The sequence below is a fragment of the Anopheles funestus genome, chromosome 3RL (assembly GCF_943734845.2).
Source record: "Anopheles funestus chromosome 3RL, idAnoFuneDA-416_04, whole genome shotgun sequence".
In the NCBI taxonomy this organism is placed as follows: domain Eukaryota; kingdom Metazoa; phylum Arthropoda; class Insecta; order Diptera; family Culicidae; genus Anopheles; species Anopheles funestus.
Window position 1 is genome coordinate 8,456,638 of NC_064599.1, and position 14,333 is coordinate 8,470,970.

The 14,333-nt window shown below is 44.2% G+C and overlaps 1 protein-coding gene across 21 annotated transcripts in view; it reads right to left on the reverse strand.

Annotated features, from left to right (window-relative positions):
- LOC125770639 (high affinity cAMP-specific and IBMX-insensitive 3',5'-cyclic phosphodiesterase 8) overlaps positions 1-14,333 on the reverse strand; it is a 125,878-nt gene that overhangs the window by 38,602 nt on the left and 72,943 nt on the right. For 16 of the 21 annotated variants that reach the window (XM_049440507.1, XM_049440508.1, XM_049440516.1 and 13 more), the window contains one exon: positions 6,519-6,554. The exons of the other annotated variants lie outside the window; for them this stretch is intronic. In XM_049440507.1, the coding sequence (XP_049296464.1) occupies positions 6,519-6,554 (36 nt within the window). The remainder of the gene's footprint in view (positions 1-6,518; positions 6,555-14,333) is intronic. 21 annotated transcript variants of the gene reach the window in all.

Below are 14,333 nucleotides of genomic sequence, written 5' to 3' on the forward strand. Positions count from 1 at the left end.
ATGGTGTGTCACCACTCCAACAATAACAAAAATACTCGAAGGACTTCACATAGTTTGAATTAATTTAAGCAAAGTGCATAAAGGAGGACACGGACACGAATACAAAGTGATTGCCATAAAAAAACAAAAACGAGAAATGAAAATAATTTTTCATAAACCAACCACTTTCACTCCGTGCGTCCTGTGTAGGGGGAAGTGGCCCACCGGGGGTAATTCTTTTTGGAAGTTTTGCCTTTTTGGCCAACGTCGGAGACCGATGGCATGGTCTCCCATTTGGCAAGGAATTTATTTTATTTATCTGCATTTATCTTTTGCCTGATCGTGTGTCTTGATTTCTGTTTTGATTATTTTTTTACTGTCGCGTGTTGTTTTGGGACACTTTTCGTCTCACAGCAGAAGATGTGTGACTGAGAGAAGTGTTTTTTTTTTCTTTATGAAATCGACACACAAAATTTGATTAAACATAATTAAAAAGCATTTTTTTCCTACTCATGTCCCAAAGAGCAAAAGTGTGCCATTTACATTAGGCTAATTAGGAGCAGCATTTAAGTTTTAGTTTTTTGTTGTCATAAAAGATGCTTTGAAATGGAAATTATGCTTACACACTTCATAATTTTCTCCTAACGCTACTGATAATCTGTCGGATTGCTGTCCTCTCGGACGGGATTGGCAAAGTTGCAGTTTCAAAAGGTAAAATATCATAACAAAACAATTCCACGAATTGCGTGAGGAAAATTCTCTCCAGCTGCTTACCGTAAAACCATCACTCGCAAACCATCTTTGATGTCGCCAAGATAATGTCGAGAAAAAAAACGAGTCTATTCATCGACCTTTGAAGCTGTCCGAGAGCTGGCCGAAAATTTCATTCCCATCCACCGTCACTTTTAATCGCAGACAGCATCCACCTTCGTCTGCCCTTTAATTTCCTTCCCTTACGCCCCATAAGGAATTAACGATGAATGGTGGTGATATCACGGTGTATAGCAGAGATGCCAACAAGTCAGTCGGTATGCTGTACTATCGCGCAATATATTCCTACCCCTCGCGTGTTTCCATTCATTTCCACCCTCCCGAAATCCCGGTTTAGTGGTCAATGTCGTGATCTTCTGCTCATCCGCACTGAGCTTAGGGAGAAAGCAAACGAAAAAAAAACACACAACAACAGTCGCCGAAACGCATTCCCCTCTTTGGCAGCGTGCGCGAAAAACAAGCGTGCCTTTCGATTTTTACAATGCACCCCCCTGAAGCGATGCGGGATTGTTTCACGCCCGCCTGCAAACGTACCGGGAAGCATGCGGGAAAACAATGGTCAAGAGAAGCGGATTTAAAGAGAAAAATGACCAACCCCACAAAGTTTAATGGTAAGCGAAAGTTATTACGCGCGGGAACTTTTTGGGGACGCATCTTTACGCAACTGGAGGTTGTTTTTCCAGCTGCGTGTGTTTTTGTGTGTGTGTGTGTGTGTTGCTATTGGTAATTCGAAGGAAGGCTTATTGCGCCTTTGTTTTTCCTATTTCCCCTCTCTTTGATGGTGGTGAAGATTTTCAACCGATAGCTGCGCCAATGCGAACAACTTGTTCCGCGATCACGGTCTCTTGTTAGCAAACGATGGGCAAAGGTGTGAGCTACCGAAGCAATTGCGATCGCCCGGACCGGAAGTTGCCTCATCACCGGTAAATCTCGCACGATGCGTAATTTGGGAATGGATGCGGATCGTCTTCGCATCATCTTTCATCATCGAGCGTTTCGTGGCCGGTGAAAGATGCCGCTGTTGTAATGGTGATCGTGGCGGGAAAGGTTGTATTGTGGAGGAATTTCACTTTGAGAAGGAATGGGGTAAAAATTGTCCGCCAAGCTGAGCCACATTGAGCCACAATTTCTTTTCCAGCCTATTATCAAAAGTATTACTTTTAGGAGGCAACTTTTTTATCGCCATAACTTAAAATAATACTGAACGGAAAAAATACCAAACGATCACAATCGCTTGTTTGCGTTTAATGTGATTAAAGAAATAAAAGCGATGTTGATGATAATTCGTTTTTAATTTTATCTACCATACAACGGTTGACTTGGCGAATTGTCTCTCATTTACGCTTAATCGAAAACCAAAAACCCAAGCCGGGAGAGATCCCTTCCCGTCGATTTGACCCGTGTGGATAATTTCGATAATTGAAATAGAAAGTATTTCTATTCCCCGTGCGTCTTCGGAAGTTAACCTCCGCAAGGGGTTGATGATGAACCAATTAGATGAAGCTGGTTTTTGTTGCTGTTTGTGGTACCGTCTTTTCCTTCGCCATCGGCGAACTCCCAAGCTGCAATCCCGCTGCGTATGTTTCGTCTACCGTGGATCGCTTGGGGTGTGTAATTAGCTTTATAATACACCCTAAGGGTGTGACCACCGCGATCGTGATTATCATGCCTGAACGGTTGCTATTGTTCTTCCCTTCTAGCACACGACACGAGGAAACGCGAGTTGATTGATTTCGCTTGATACGTTTTATTACGGAAATTTATCACCCGAGTGTAAATAAACTCTGTGTCTTATTTCTTGAACGTCTTTTAGCAATAATAAAAGACACATCCGAGATCGCGATCGTACAGCGTGAATAATTATGCATCTCTTCTTCATCTCTTCACTTTGCAGAAAAAGTCGACAACTTGCTTTACAGCACTAATAACAGTCAGTTTACTCGCATCAGTAACGTACTGTGAACCAAACTATCAACCTCAGCAACAGCCCGGTGGGAACGATTTTAGTGGTGCCGGTGGAGGTGTTAATGCCGGAAATGCACTCTACAGTGCAGCAAATCAACAACAGCAACAAAGACCTTATCCACCGGCCGGTGCACCATCCCGCTTTCGGCCAGCGGCACCGGCCACTACTCCTGCTCCTACCTTCTTCCAGCGTATCTCCAATTGGTTTTCCTTCCTAGGAGATGACAGCGACGAACGGCGACCGGCACTGCAACAGCAACAACAACAGCAACCGCAGGTACCACAGCTTCCACCACAACGGAAGCTGCCTCCACCACAGTACACCGCACAGCCGACTCCTTCTGTGCAGACCCAGCAACAGCTCCAGTTTCAACAGCAACAGCAGCAGCAACAGTATCAACAGCAATATCAACCACAACTTCAACAACCGATTCAGCAACAGTTTCCTTATCCGTTTCAATTTCGCAACGGAAGCAGAGCTACACAGCTAGCTCCACAACAGCAAGCAGCCAGTGTAGGCTTCCAGCCTAGCGCTCCAATACAGGAAAGTGGTTCGAGCTATCATGCTGCGATAGCACCCGGTGTGCCTCAAAACACATTTGTACCTTCCACGCTTCAGCAGCAGATTGTCCCGCAAGTGAACGTGTTTCGTGATCCAGAGCCAACTACCGGCAGGACTCCTGCGGCGAACGTTGGAGATGTTAATTACCATCCGTGCAATAACGTCCCTTGGGTACCGATAGCGGCACCGCCCGAATATCCAACCGCCGTCGGTGGAACGGGAGGAGTTGGTGCTGGTCCACCAAAAGCATCACCTCCAAATATACCGTCCAATCGTCCACCACCGATCAAGATACAAGTGGCTCCGAAAGGGCAGGTTCAATCGGTAAGTCCATATTCCGGTGGCACTTCAGCGGGTGCTCTAGAACCAGCCATTATCACGGCGGCTCCTCAGGCACAACAGTTGATTCAACTGCAACTCCAGCAGCAGCAACATCAACTGCAAAATCTTCAACTACAACAGCTGCAACTTCAACAGCAACAACTTCAGCAGCAACTTCAACAGTTGAAAACCACCACCAGCGGGCCACCGGTTGTACCTCCAGCGGTAGGTGCTCATTTCATTACGAAAACACCTGACATATTGGTGACGGCCGGACCATCATCTACACTGCAGCCTATCACACTGCGCCAGGTATCGGCTTCTTATTTCACCAACAAAGAATACGCACCACCGGCCAAGTTACTACCGATTCAGAACGAAGGTAAACCTCTCGCTCCGATTCCACTGCCGAACCTGAGCGCCACTCCGATACCACCGCTCTATACGGCCGGATCCTTCCACAACGATCCGTACAAGTTCTATCGACCCTACCGACCGGTAGAGCCTATCCTAGAGCTTGGCCACGGTTACCCAACTTCGTCAAAATCAATGTCCAACAGCTACATCCGCTATCCGCACGAACCGGCCGGCAAGAATGATTCCATCTTCGACGTAGAACAATTCGCATCTTCAGCTTCTTCGTCCATCTACACTACGGTGGCATACACGAACGGGGAGGACTCAAAGCCCGAAGCTTCGGAAAAGCGTAATGTGGCCACCAGCAGCAATGGAAACAGTGGAGCAAGTGTCCCTCATAAGGAAGGTAGTAACGGCGATGATACTGAATATGATTCAGAAGAAGACGATCACAGTTCACCGATCATCCGAACTACGATCGAAGTTTCGAGCATTGTGCCGCAAACACGTTACTATGGTTCGACGACTACAACCTTACCTACACCTTCACCGAGACCGGAATGGTACAGTACCTTTCCAACGCCGGCTCCGTCCGATCTTGGTAACGGTGTGCAAATTATTTACTCGGCCAATTTGCAAACTAATCCTCCGGTCGATACGGTGAACAACCAGCTGAATGATGAGGAAGAAACAACCGAAGCGGCCGCTCAACGAGTCATCCAAACTACTGCTCGTCCATCAACGACCGTTACCACTTTGGAGGCTGACTCAACACCTCCTACGAATATTTACTCGGAACCATTCCACATAGGATCCAGCCTACCGATGGAGTTCCAGAAACAATCTACATCAGATCCTCCCAGTCAGACAGCGGCGGACACAGCGTCGGCGAGTGATGAGACTCCAGTAACGACAGTTTCTCCACTTCCTTCCTCGCTTACGGCGACGTTCGGAGGGTACCAGAATTTGATGTCCACAAAGAAACCCAAACAAATTCAAATCATTATTCCCTACAACACGTACAAGAAACCGGAACCGTTCAAGCCACTACCGGCTCAGGACAATCTGGACGATTTGGACTATAACGCACCGGAAGAGTCGAGCATTGTCACATCCAAACATTCGGGTCACTCTGGACCTACTCCACCCTCCGGTAACGCCATCCATCAGTCGGCGAAGTCCAAAACAAGGTTCATTGAGAATGATTCGGTCAAATACTTCCAATCCACCACACACCTGAAAGAGATTCTCCAGAAGGAAACAACACAACCATTCATGAAACCTCCTACGAAGACACCTCCCAAGCCGGCCAAGGTGAAAAAGGTCCGCCCGGTTGAGATCTCCAAGGAGTCAAAGCCATTTACCGTACGGATACCGAAGATGACACCACTGCCACCGGTCGTAAGCTTGAGCAGCTTAACCAGCGTACGCGGTGGAATGGAACACAACACAACCCCACTGCCCGATGGTGCTGTGTCCACTGCACCTGGAGGGTCACGAACTCCGTCTCCCCCGGTGGCACTATCCAAGTACGCTAAACCAGTCACGCCTCACTACGTCAATGTGACCCGAGTTAAGATCTCTCCGACGACGTACGCACAAAAGTCCCGCACGACCATCTCGCAACTGCTGCGCACGACTAAGATCATCCCGAAAGGTCCGAAGCTGTTCGGTAACGATTTGCTCGTCTCGGAGACGAGCCGTACGGTGAGACCACCGCTATCGCCGGCATCTACAACGTACCAGCAGCATCGCCGTACAACATTCCTGACGACATCCTCCACAACACCGCATACTACCACAACCACAACGACAACGGAGCAACCACCGGTTCCGGAAGAGGAGGAATTTGCCAGCCCCGGCGATAACACGGTCGGACCGATTTATGAACGCACCATCGATTGGGACATCGATCCGAACGAGCTGCAGCGTAAGATTGACACCTGGACCGAGCAAGAGTTTGGCTCGGAGGACTTTGCACGCAAATCCAGCACACTGTCACTGCACCGCGTCACCAAAGCTATTCCCTGGGAGTTCTTGACATCGACCATGCTGCCGGCGCTGCACGATAAACCTGGTAAAAGCAGTCGATCCGGATGGCAACATGTCAAGATTGCCATATCTCCTATCACTAAGGAAAAGATCTATGTCGTCACACCGCAACCCTGGACGGCAGCTCTACTGACCAATCATCATCAACATCCATCACACAATCATCATCACAACCATCACCATGAGCATCATCATCATCATCCGCCGCAGGTTCTGGAGGAGCGCAATGGTAGGGTACTGACACCGCGGTTTAGTGTGCGACCAACGCCACTTTACTACAAGGGTGGAGGCATCTACCAGACCGGCTCATCGACGGTAGATGTGTCACCCGAATCTGGTAAGTAGACCTCGCACGGGAGAATGATCTAGGGAAAATGGGGAAAGTTTCAGCAAACTACTGTCTACAAACTACTGGCTACTACAGTCACCGAATGGCGGTAGCATGTTTTAAATGCTACGAGGAACAGGAACTCTAACACATTCAGTTTAGAAAATGTATGCAATGACTTACAGCATAATCTTGCCGATGAGTATTGGTGAAACTTACCTGAAATGAGAGCAAGAAAAACGATAAAAAAATTCGATTAGTTGGGTTATGTATTGAAGAAATTTAATGCACAAACTTAATGAGGTGTATTGCGAGTGAAGATTTGTTGGCAACAATATTCTCAATGTTTTCAACTTAAAATCATGGGGCTTTAATATATTCGTAATCTTATGTTTTAACTTTTTGTCCCCATTTCCCAGTGAACGATCTGCTGGAACAGAAGCCGAAGCATCGCTTCAGCAGTAGCAGTATCACCGCCGGCACTGGAACAAAGGTGAAACACCTTCTCCAGCAGCGAAAGTACGTCCGGAAGAAACTGCCCTACGGTGGTCCAGGCACGGGACGGCCCAGTTCCAGCCGGGAGGATGTGTAGCTGTGCTAGCTGCGCTAGTCGCCAGCACAGAACCGACTGTCGAACGAGTTAAAGTAAGGCAAGATAACAAAAAAAAAATACACCGTACCAAAGGCCGTTCCTACAGACTAATGAGAGGAAAAATCGAACAAACATAGAAATGAAGAAATGCAGCGGCGTTCGGTTATTCCGTACGCAAATAGGCGTCACGGTACGAAACGAACACGGAAATGGGCCGTTGCAGACACGCGGACAACAATAACAAGAGCAACAAAAAGAGGTGTGCTACGACAGATAAGGAAAGCTTACACAAAATAAATAAAACTAGGTAAATATAAATCAGCGCCAACAGTCAGGGTGACCATTTGTCACGGTCTGTTCTCGCTCGATGTTTGCAGGGAAATCGGAAATCGCTTTTATCACGGGTTTTTGGCAGATAGAGCGAAAACCCCGCCAAGGAAATAGAGACATTGGACATGGGTTTTGTTTTTAAGTGACACTTTATGCTCGATAAACGATGAACACTGGAACGTACGGAATAGACTCACAGACGTTGTGCAAGGGATGGCTTTATCGTGGTCTTTAATGAGTAGGTTTTGCGTACACATAAAAATACTTTTAGTCTGTGATCGATAGAGGTGTAATCGTGAAGAAGTGTACATGTTCCAGATGGTGCAACACATCGGCTTTAGGGGTTGTATAATGGGGTAAGGTTCCTTTCCCTGTGGGGCATTAAGTAGCATGACAAGTAGCATTAGCGGTCGTGGAAGGAAGAGATCAAGATGGATCTTTTTCATCCGTTTGCCACGAGCGCATCGTTAGTCGGGGGAGTGCATCACCGCTATGGTTAACTATGACTGAACGTGTAAATGATGTATAAGACAGTGGTGAAGCAGCAGCAGCAACAAAACATTAGAAACTAGACAAACGGAGGTTAGGTTAGAAAAGCAACGATGCGGGTTCAATGAAAGTGCGTTTGAATAAACGCTAATTAGAGAACCAGTAATGAGCGAATGGGAAGAAGACGTACCACAGTATACCAGCAGTAACTAATTAACTTCATCGGCGAAAAGGGGATAGAGGGGAAAAACAATCCATTATGAACCTTGGGAAAAAAACTCTCTGTTAGATGTAAAAAAAATGCAAGCCGATTGGGAATAATCGGCTAAAGAAAGTGAGAGGAATTAAAAAACAACAAAAAAAAACTTATGAACTGAAGGCAAAAAATTAAAGTTCCATCCTTCAATCAATTTTATTAAAAAGGGAAAATTTTCGCATGGTAGACTTGGGATGGGTTTTTAACTATGGGATATGCCTGCCTGCGAATAGAAAAAAAAACACACCTCCGAAAACCTTCCACAGCCAGTCAGTTGAAGTTGTAGAAAATGATGTATATTATAAAACAAATCGAATCGTAAACTAACGAGTATAGCGAGATGGGATTATTTAACGAATTAATTTAATTAATTAGAAGTAAGTGAACCTGCGGAACCGTGTACAGAGGTGTGAGTGTGTATGGTAAATAAACATTGTAACATGAGTCAAACAAAGTATGGAAAACAACACTGTTTCAAAAAAGCGTCATTTCACATAAAAACAAAACCACGAAAGAAAGAATCCGATGTTATCACATTTTTACATTAAAAGTGTGGTTCTTTTCGATTCCACAGAATAGGAGATGGAAAAAATATCACATAAAGCTATACGCAACACATGAGCAGACGCACGCAAGTGGAAAAAAAACAGAAGGTAAGAAAGGGTAAAATGTGGGAAATTTGCAATTGAAAACAATAACAAAAAAAACTCAGAAGAAAGTAAAAACTAAGAACGAGATGGAGCAAATTCGCAACCAAAGCGAGAGAGAGAGAGAAAAAAAAGGAACCAAACGAGTGACTAATAAAAGAAAACAAAAGTATTAAATTAAAATGGAATGTGAACTGTTGACTTGGGTTTTCTTTGTTTTGTGTCCGGTCGCGCGGTTATCACCGTGGACGTGGCGAGGTGAAAGGTGAAAGAAAGTGGTGGTGGTGGTGGTGCAGTTGCACACGTTCAGTCCTGGGGTGCGTACAAATCTGTGTGGCAAAAAAAGGGAAATGTAATGAAATCGAAAGCGAATGAAAGAAATTCTCACGCATCATTTTGTCGACCCGCGTAGGGTTTATGGGGAGGGGAGCAAACCAAGGGATGTAGGGGTTTTGTGTGATGAGTTTTCCATCCCATTGTGGTTTGGTGGGAGGGGAGTTTTCCCGCCATACCTTGACTTTTCTCCCTGCCCGTCTTTCACTACCTTCCTGCAAAGGGGGTGTATAGGGAGCGAACTTTAACCTCCGCCCGCCAGGGGGCGTACACGTGCCTGATCAGCGCAGCGGATGATGATCACCAAGAGAGTGATGATGGTTATGATAGTATAAATTGTTGATGAACATTGAAAGCGAAAACTGAACAAAAGAAAAAGATTCCCAAGTGTTGGTGCTTTTGAATTAAAAAAAATACATTCAATCTGATGCTTTCTGTGTATTATGTTTTTGTGTGCGTTTGAAGGGAAATGTTTCCGTGCGGTTTAAATGTCGTAATCATAATTTTGCTGTAAAAAAGCAACCACATTAATTTATTTCCTTTAAAGGGTTGTTCTTTTCAAAGAAAACATTTGAAATATAAAGAAAAAGGAACCAACGTTACATATTTAATTGACTTCCAGATAATCCGCGGCGAACTGAGAGTTTCTTCAGCTGCAACTCTGCATCTCACCTTTCTCTCAATCCTTAGAAATTACTACTAAAATAATGAGATGCACATTCCAGCAGAAAAGTGCAATCGTACAAAACCGTGCCCCGTTAGGGCAAAATTCTCCAATGAATGACCCGACAGTCACAACTGTAGTGGCAGGAGCAATCTTCAGCAAAAAAACAAGATAATTGCATCTACGATAGAATGGCAGGGAAATACATACCGCCCCCTTTCCACGGGTTCGCTCTGCATACTAATCAGCACTTCACAAAACCATTCCGCAGCGAAAGCGAAGGAAACAGATTTGCGTTCCCGTGCGCGCGCGATCAATAATTAGTTTGTTTAATCGAAACGACCTCACCAAAGGGGTTGAAATTAAATCGCGCAAAAACAGTTCATCTGCACAGTGGAAACCAAATTGCAAATGAGGAATAAAAGGCGACGGTCGCTTTAGCTTTTTTCAGCTTTTCTAGCGGGTAGTTTTGGTCGATTCGTAGCACACTTTTGGACAAGTGGTAATTTTCTTGATGATCGGACGTGGCTTTTGCTGAAAATGTCCGGCAAATGCGATAAGATATTCGGAAGGAAAAGTTTCGTTCCGAACAAACAAAACAAAAAGCTGCCACTGTACGGAGTTGGGGTAATCAGATCAGGATGATGCTTAATTACGAACGAAAGCAATCGATTGTGGTCTGTGTTCCTTGCTCGAAAGGTGATAATTTTGTTGTCTAAGTTTCGAGAGTCTGAAAAGAAACTTTTCGATCGATTATTTGAAATTTATGCTAAGAAAAACAAAAGCGAATTGAAAGGTGGGTAGGATAATATTGAGTAGCTTAAGAAATGGAAATAAAAACGTAAATTAAACCTTTTTTATTCATCTCTACCCCTTCTTTATAGATGGTCTAATGTTGAAGATAAGATTAGATTGCTTGATAAAACAGAAGGTGTACTTTTATTGCAAAAGTTTTTTTTATATCAATCCTTAAGTAAATTTGTTTACTCGAAAGACATTTTACATTTCTGTTTAAGTTAAAGATATAAAATAACATCATTTCAGTAACCATTCTTGATGGGTTAAAGAACCAGGAACATCAACTTTCTGAACAATAATTTAGTAGAAAACTTATTCAACATTATGCTTCGGGAGTGAATAGCGCATAATGGAAAAAAATCCAAGTAGTTAAAAGATCATCACCTTCACATTAGCCTCCACTGTGATGTACCATCGAGCAGTTAAATTACCATTTAAATAGCAAACATAATAACGACATGCTGAAAACCGGGCACCCCAGCTAATCATAGGACAGTAAGAACGTGCTAACTTAATTTTTCAACCGTCCGAAGAACAACGCACCCAAGGCCGCTTCGTCTGGTCAGCATAATCTCATCCGCCAACGGTTGCGTTTGTCGTGAACTAATTACAATCACTAATGACCGCTAAATTTCTGCAATTAGCAACTTTATCCATCTCAGCCCGATGGGGGAATCCTCACATCACAGACCATCCCCGTCACCGAGACGATGCAACGCTACTGCAGCTGAAGAAAACCAGATAAAGCTCAAGAATCTGTGGCATGAAATTGTCAAACGAACGTAACTTTGCCATCGGCCTCTGATTGTTCATTTTTGCCAAGATGTCCAGATACACAGGTGTGACGGGAAAGAAGAAAAAAGGCAGATGGAAATCAAATTTATGTATTCCAAGTTTTCAAAATCTTATAAGCGAACCATCGCCTGCCAGCCATATTCAACTGCTGCACAACCATTATCATTTCTTTTCCCTCGATGCAATCACGGATGTACCACGGTCGGGAGTTATGCTGTTGTTCTGTCTGACCAACGCAACGCACCGGTATCTGTTGCCGGTTTAGAACGTAACACCACACCGGACCGGAGGAGAGTTTTCATTTACTTTTATAGCACAAACCAGCATCAGTAAGTCCGAACGGTACGCGGCAGATAAACTTTTTAATGGAAATTGGATGTAGCAAAGCGAGTTTCGAGTCGGAAGTGCACTCCAGCCGGTCCTGCCGCTTCCAATTCTTATCCGCTCTAGTTGTGAAAGTTTTTTTTCTTTCTTCTACCAATGACCGTTGAAGTTTGTCATTGAACAGAAGGAGAAAAAAACACGGAAACATGGCGCAAACAGCTCAGTGCGGTAGCATAAAATGTGCATCATTAGCATGACTTTCGCATACACGATCGATCGACGAGGTACGATCGATACCGGGTCGAACATCTATCCGAGTTTTTAATAAATGGTTGTTTTTGTCTGCTTCAACGAAGACCATACAAAACAGGGAGGAGGTTCGGAAAGCAACCCTCCCTGGGGGGGTGTAGAATTTCCCATTTTCCGACCGATTCAATACGTGTGTAATGCTTACTCAATCGAACACGGATCGATACAGGGACATAGTATATTACACCAGGTTACACCGGACCTGATCTGTTATCAGTGGACGATTCAGTGCCGTCGGCAAAGCCGAGATCGGGCCGGAAGTGGTCAGGCAGGGCCAGGGGACGCTTTTCCGGCTCGATGAACATGGCAGGCAACCAAGCATCCGGATCATCATGAAGCCGTCGTCCTTTTTTGCGTCTAGTAAGCGACGGAAAGGTTTATTTTTATCCGCCACGTTGCTCGTCTCGCCAAGGACGACGAAGCTTACACTGTATACGGTAACGAAATGTAAAACAAAAAACGAAAAATTCGGGAACTACCTTATTGCCTTTACGGAGAAGAGGTTTTATTTTCGTAACACTCAAAACACAACAGCGGACATGAAAATACTGTTGACAGCTGTCAAATTAGCAGTGCATTTTGGTTTCTAGTCGAATTTCTAGACGACTATAAACTTGTTATTCTTCCTCATATAATACACCAAAAAGGGTTTTTTAATATTTTGATAAATCTTAAAATACTTCATGAAGTAAACAACCTCTTGCTTTAAACTAGCAAAAGCAAAGTCTGGTGAAGTTTGAAAGTCCCGGTTCTATCAAACCGAACCGAATGTGACGATATTTTTCCGGTTCACTGCAGGAAGCAATGTCCGAAGGGTATGTTTTGTGATAAAAATAAACGACGGCAGGAATTATAGTTCCCAAACCCCCCAAATACTCATGTGCGTGTGGTAAGCTGGTTCGTTTATATCTTTTTCCGTTTCCTCCCCCAAAAAAAAACGAGCAACATCAGTGGACCACGAAAGGATCTATCGTTATCTGTAGGAAACTTCAACCATTCCTGCACGTCTGTCAATTGGAAAATTGGTACGAAAATTGGAATGAGAGTGCACTTCGTTTTACTGGAAAATTAACACACACACATACACGAATAAACCCACTCAATCGATAAATCAAGTCCAAAATGGAAGGCTCCCAGCATCGTTCCGTTGCCAATTCCGAGTAGCTTCCTGTTTAAAGATTCATCATTTTTCGGCCGAACATGATAAATTTCATTTTCTACCAAACTTTTAAAAGCAAAACACAGTCAATAATCGACCGTACGAAATGGAAGGAGGCCCCCATTGATTTGAAGGCAACGTGTCTTTCCCTTTTTCCTTTATCCCAGCATTATTACTGGCAAAAGAAAAAAGACGAAAATAATCGCCGCCTATCAGGGGAGATTACTTCGAAAGTAGATAAAAGTTTGACACTTGTTTCCGTTGGATAAACAGTGCACGCTGCTGATGGCAGCTCCCTGATAGCTGGCCTGTGCTTCGTACAGAAAAAAAAACCTTCCCCCCCGCTGTTTTACAATATTTTATGTATTTGTTTTCAATGTTTCTCCCTCCCTCTTGCCGAAGTGCCAAAGAAAGACTTTTGAGTAGCTTTACTTAACCTTCAGAATCAGATTGAAATCGTTGGTTGGTTGAAAAGTTGACGAGCATTATTCTGGGTGAATTTAATTAAAACATTACAACCACATTTAAAAGCGAGTGTTGCAAATGGATAACGGGCCGGCCGGTGGAACCGGGGGAGGGAGTGACTTGATCCCATGGCGGTGAAGAGTTAAGCTTTCTTGAGAAAGTTTCACAAGCTTTGCAGCGATGTAGGCGTATAACGCTGCGCAGGTAAAGCGCCTAAAGGTTGAGCGAAGCGGGAGTGAAAAATTATTTGCAGGAAAGGGCAAATGTGTAACGGCTCTAATTACGTTGCAATTTTGTTTGTGCTACCATATTTCCGGATCAAATTCCCTTTACAATCTTCAAAACTTTCAGCTATGAAACTTCATTATTGAATTATGAAAGCTTTTCATAACAACATACAAAAGTTTTTACTGTAAGTTTTACTTCCATTCTCTCGTGCTTGCTTTTTCTTTCGGTTGCAATTCCGGAAAGGATTCGTTACACATTTCCCTGGTTTCCACGACACACATTATGAGGTTTCCAACCGCACAACTATTTTGCACCCTTTTCGAACCACTGCAAAAGCAACCGGAGCGTTAAGAAGCAACAAACTATGACGCGCTGTGGGTAAACTAAATTTTATACAGTTTTCCATTTGCATTCCACCGCAAAACGGTGTGGTTCCATCCTCATGTGTGCAAACAGGACTCGTCCGAACAAACCGAAAAAACAAAAGCAGCTTCATCCTCGGGGCGTTTGTGTGGATTCTCAAGGGCGAACTTAAATCCGCACGGAAATAGCTAAAAAGGGTATTTCATCGTCGTACATGGGTTACATGGGTCCTCGTTTTGCAGAATA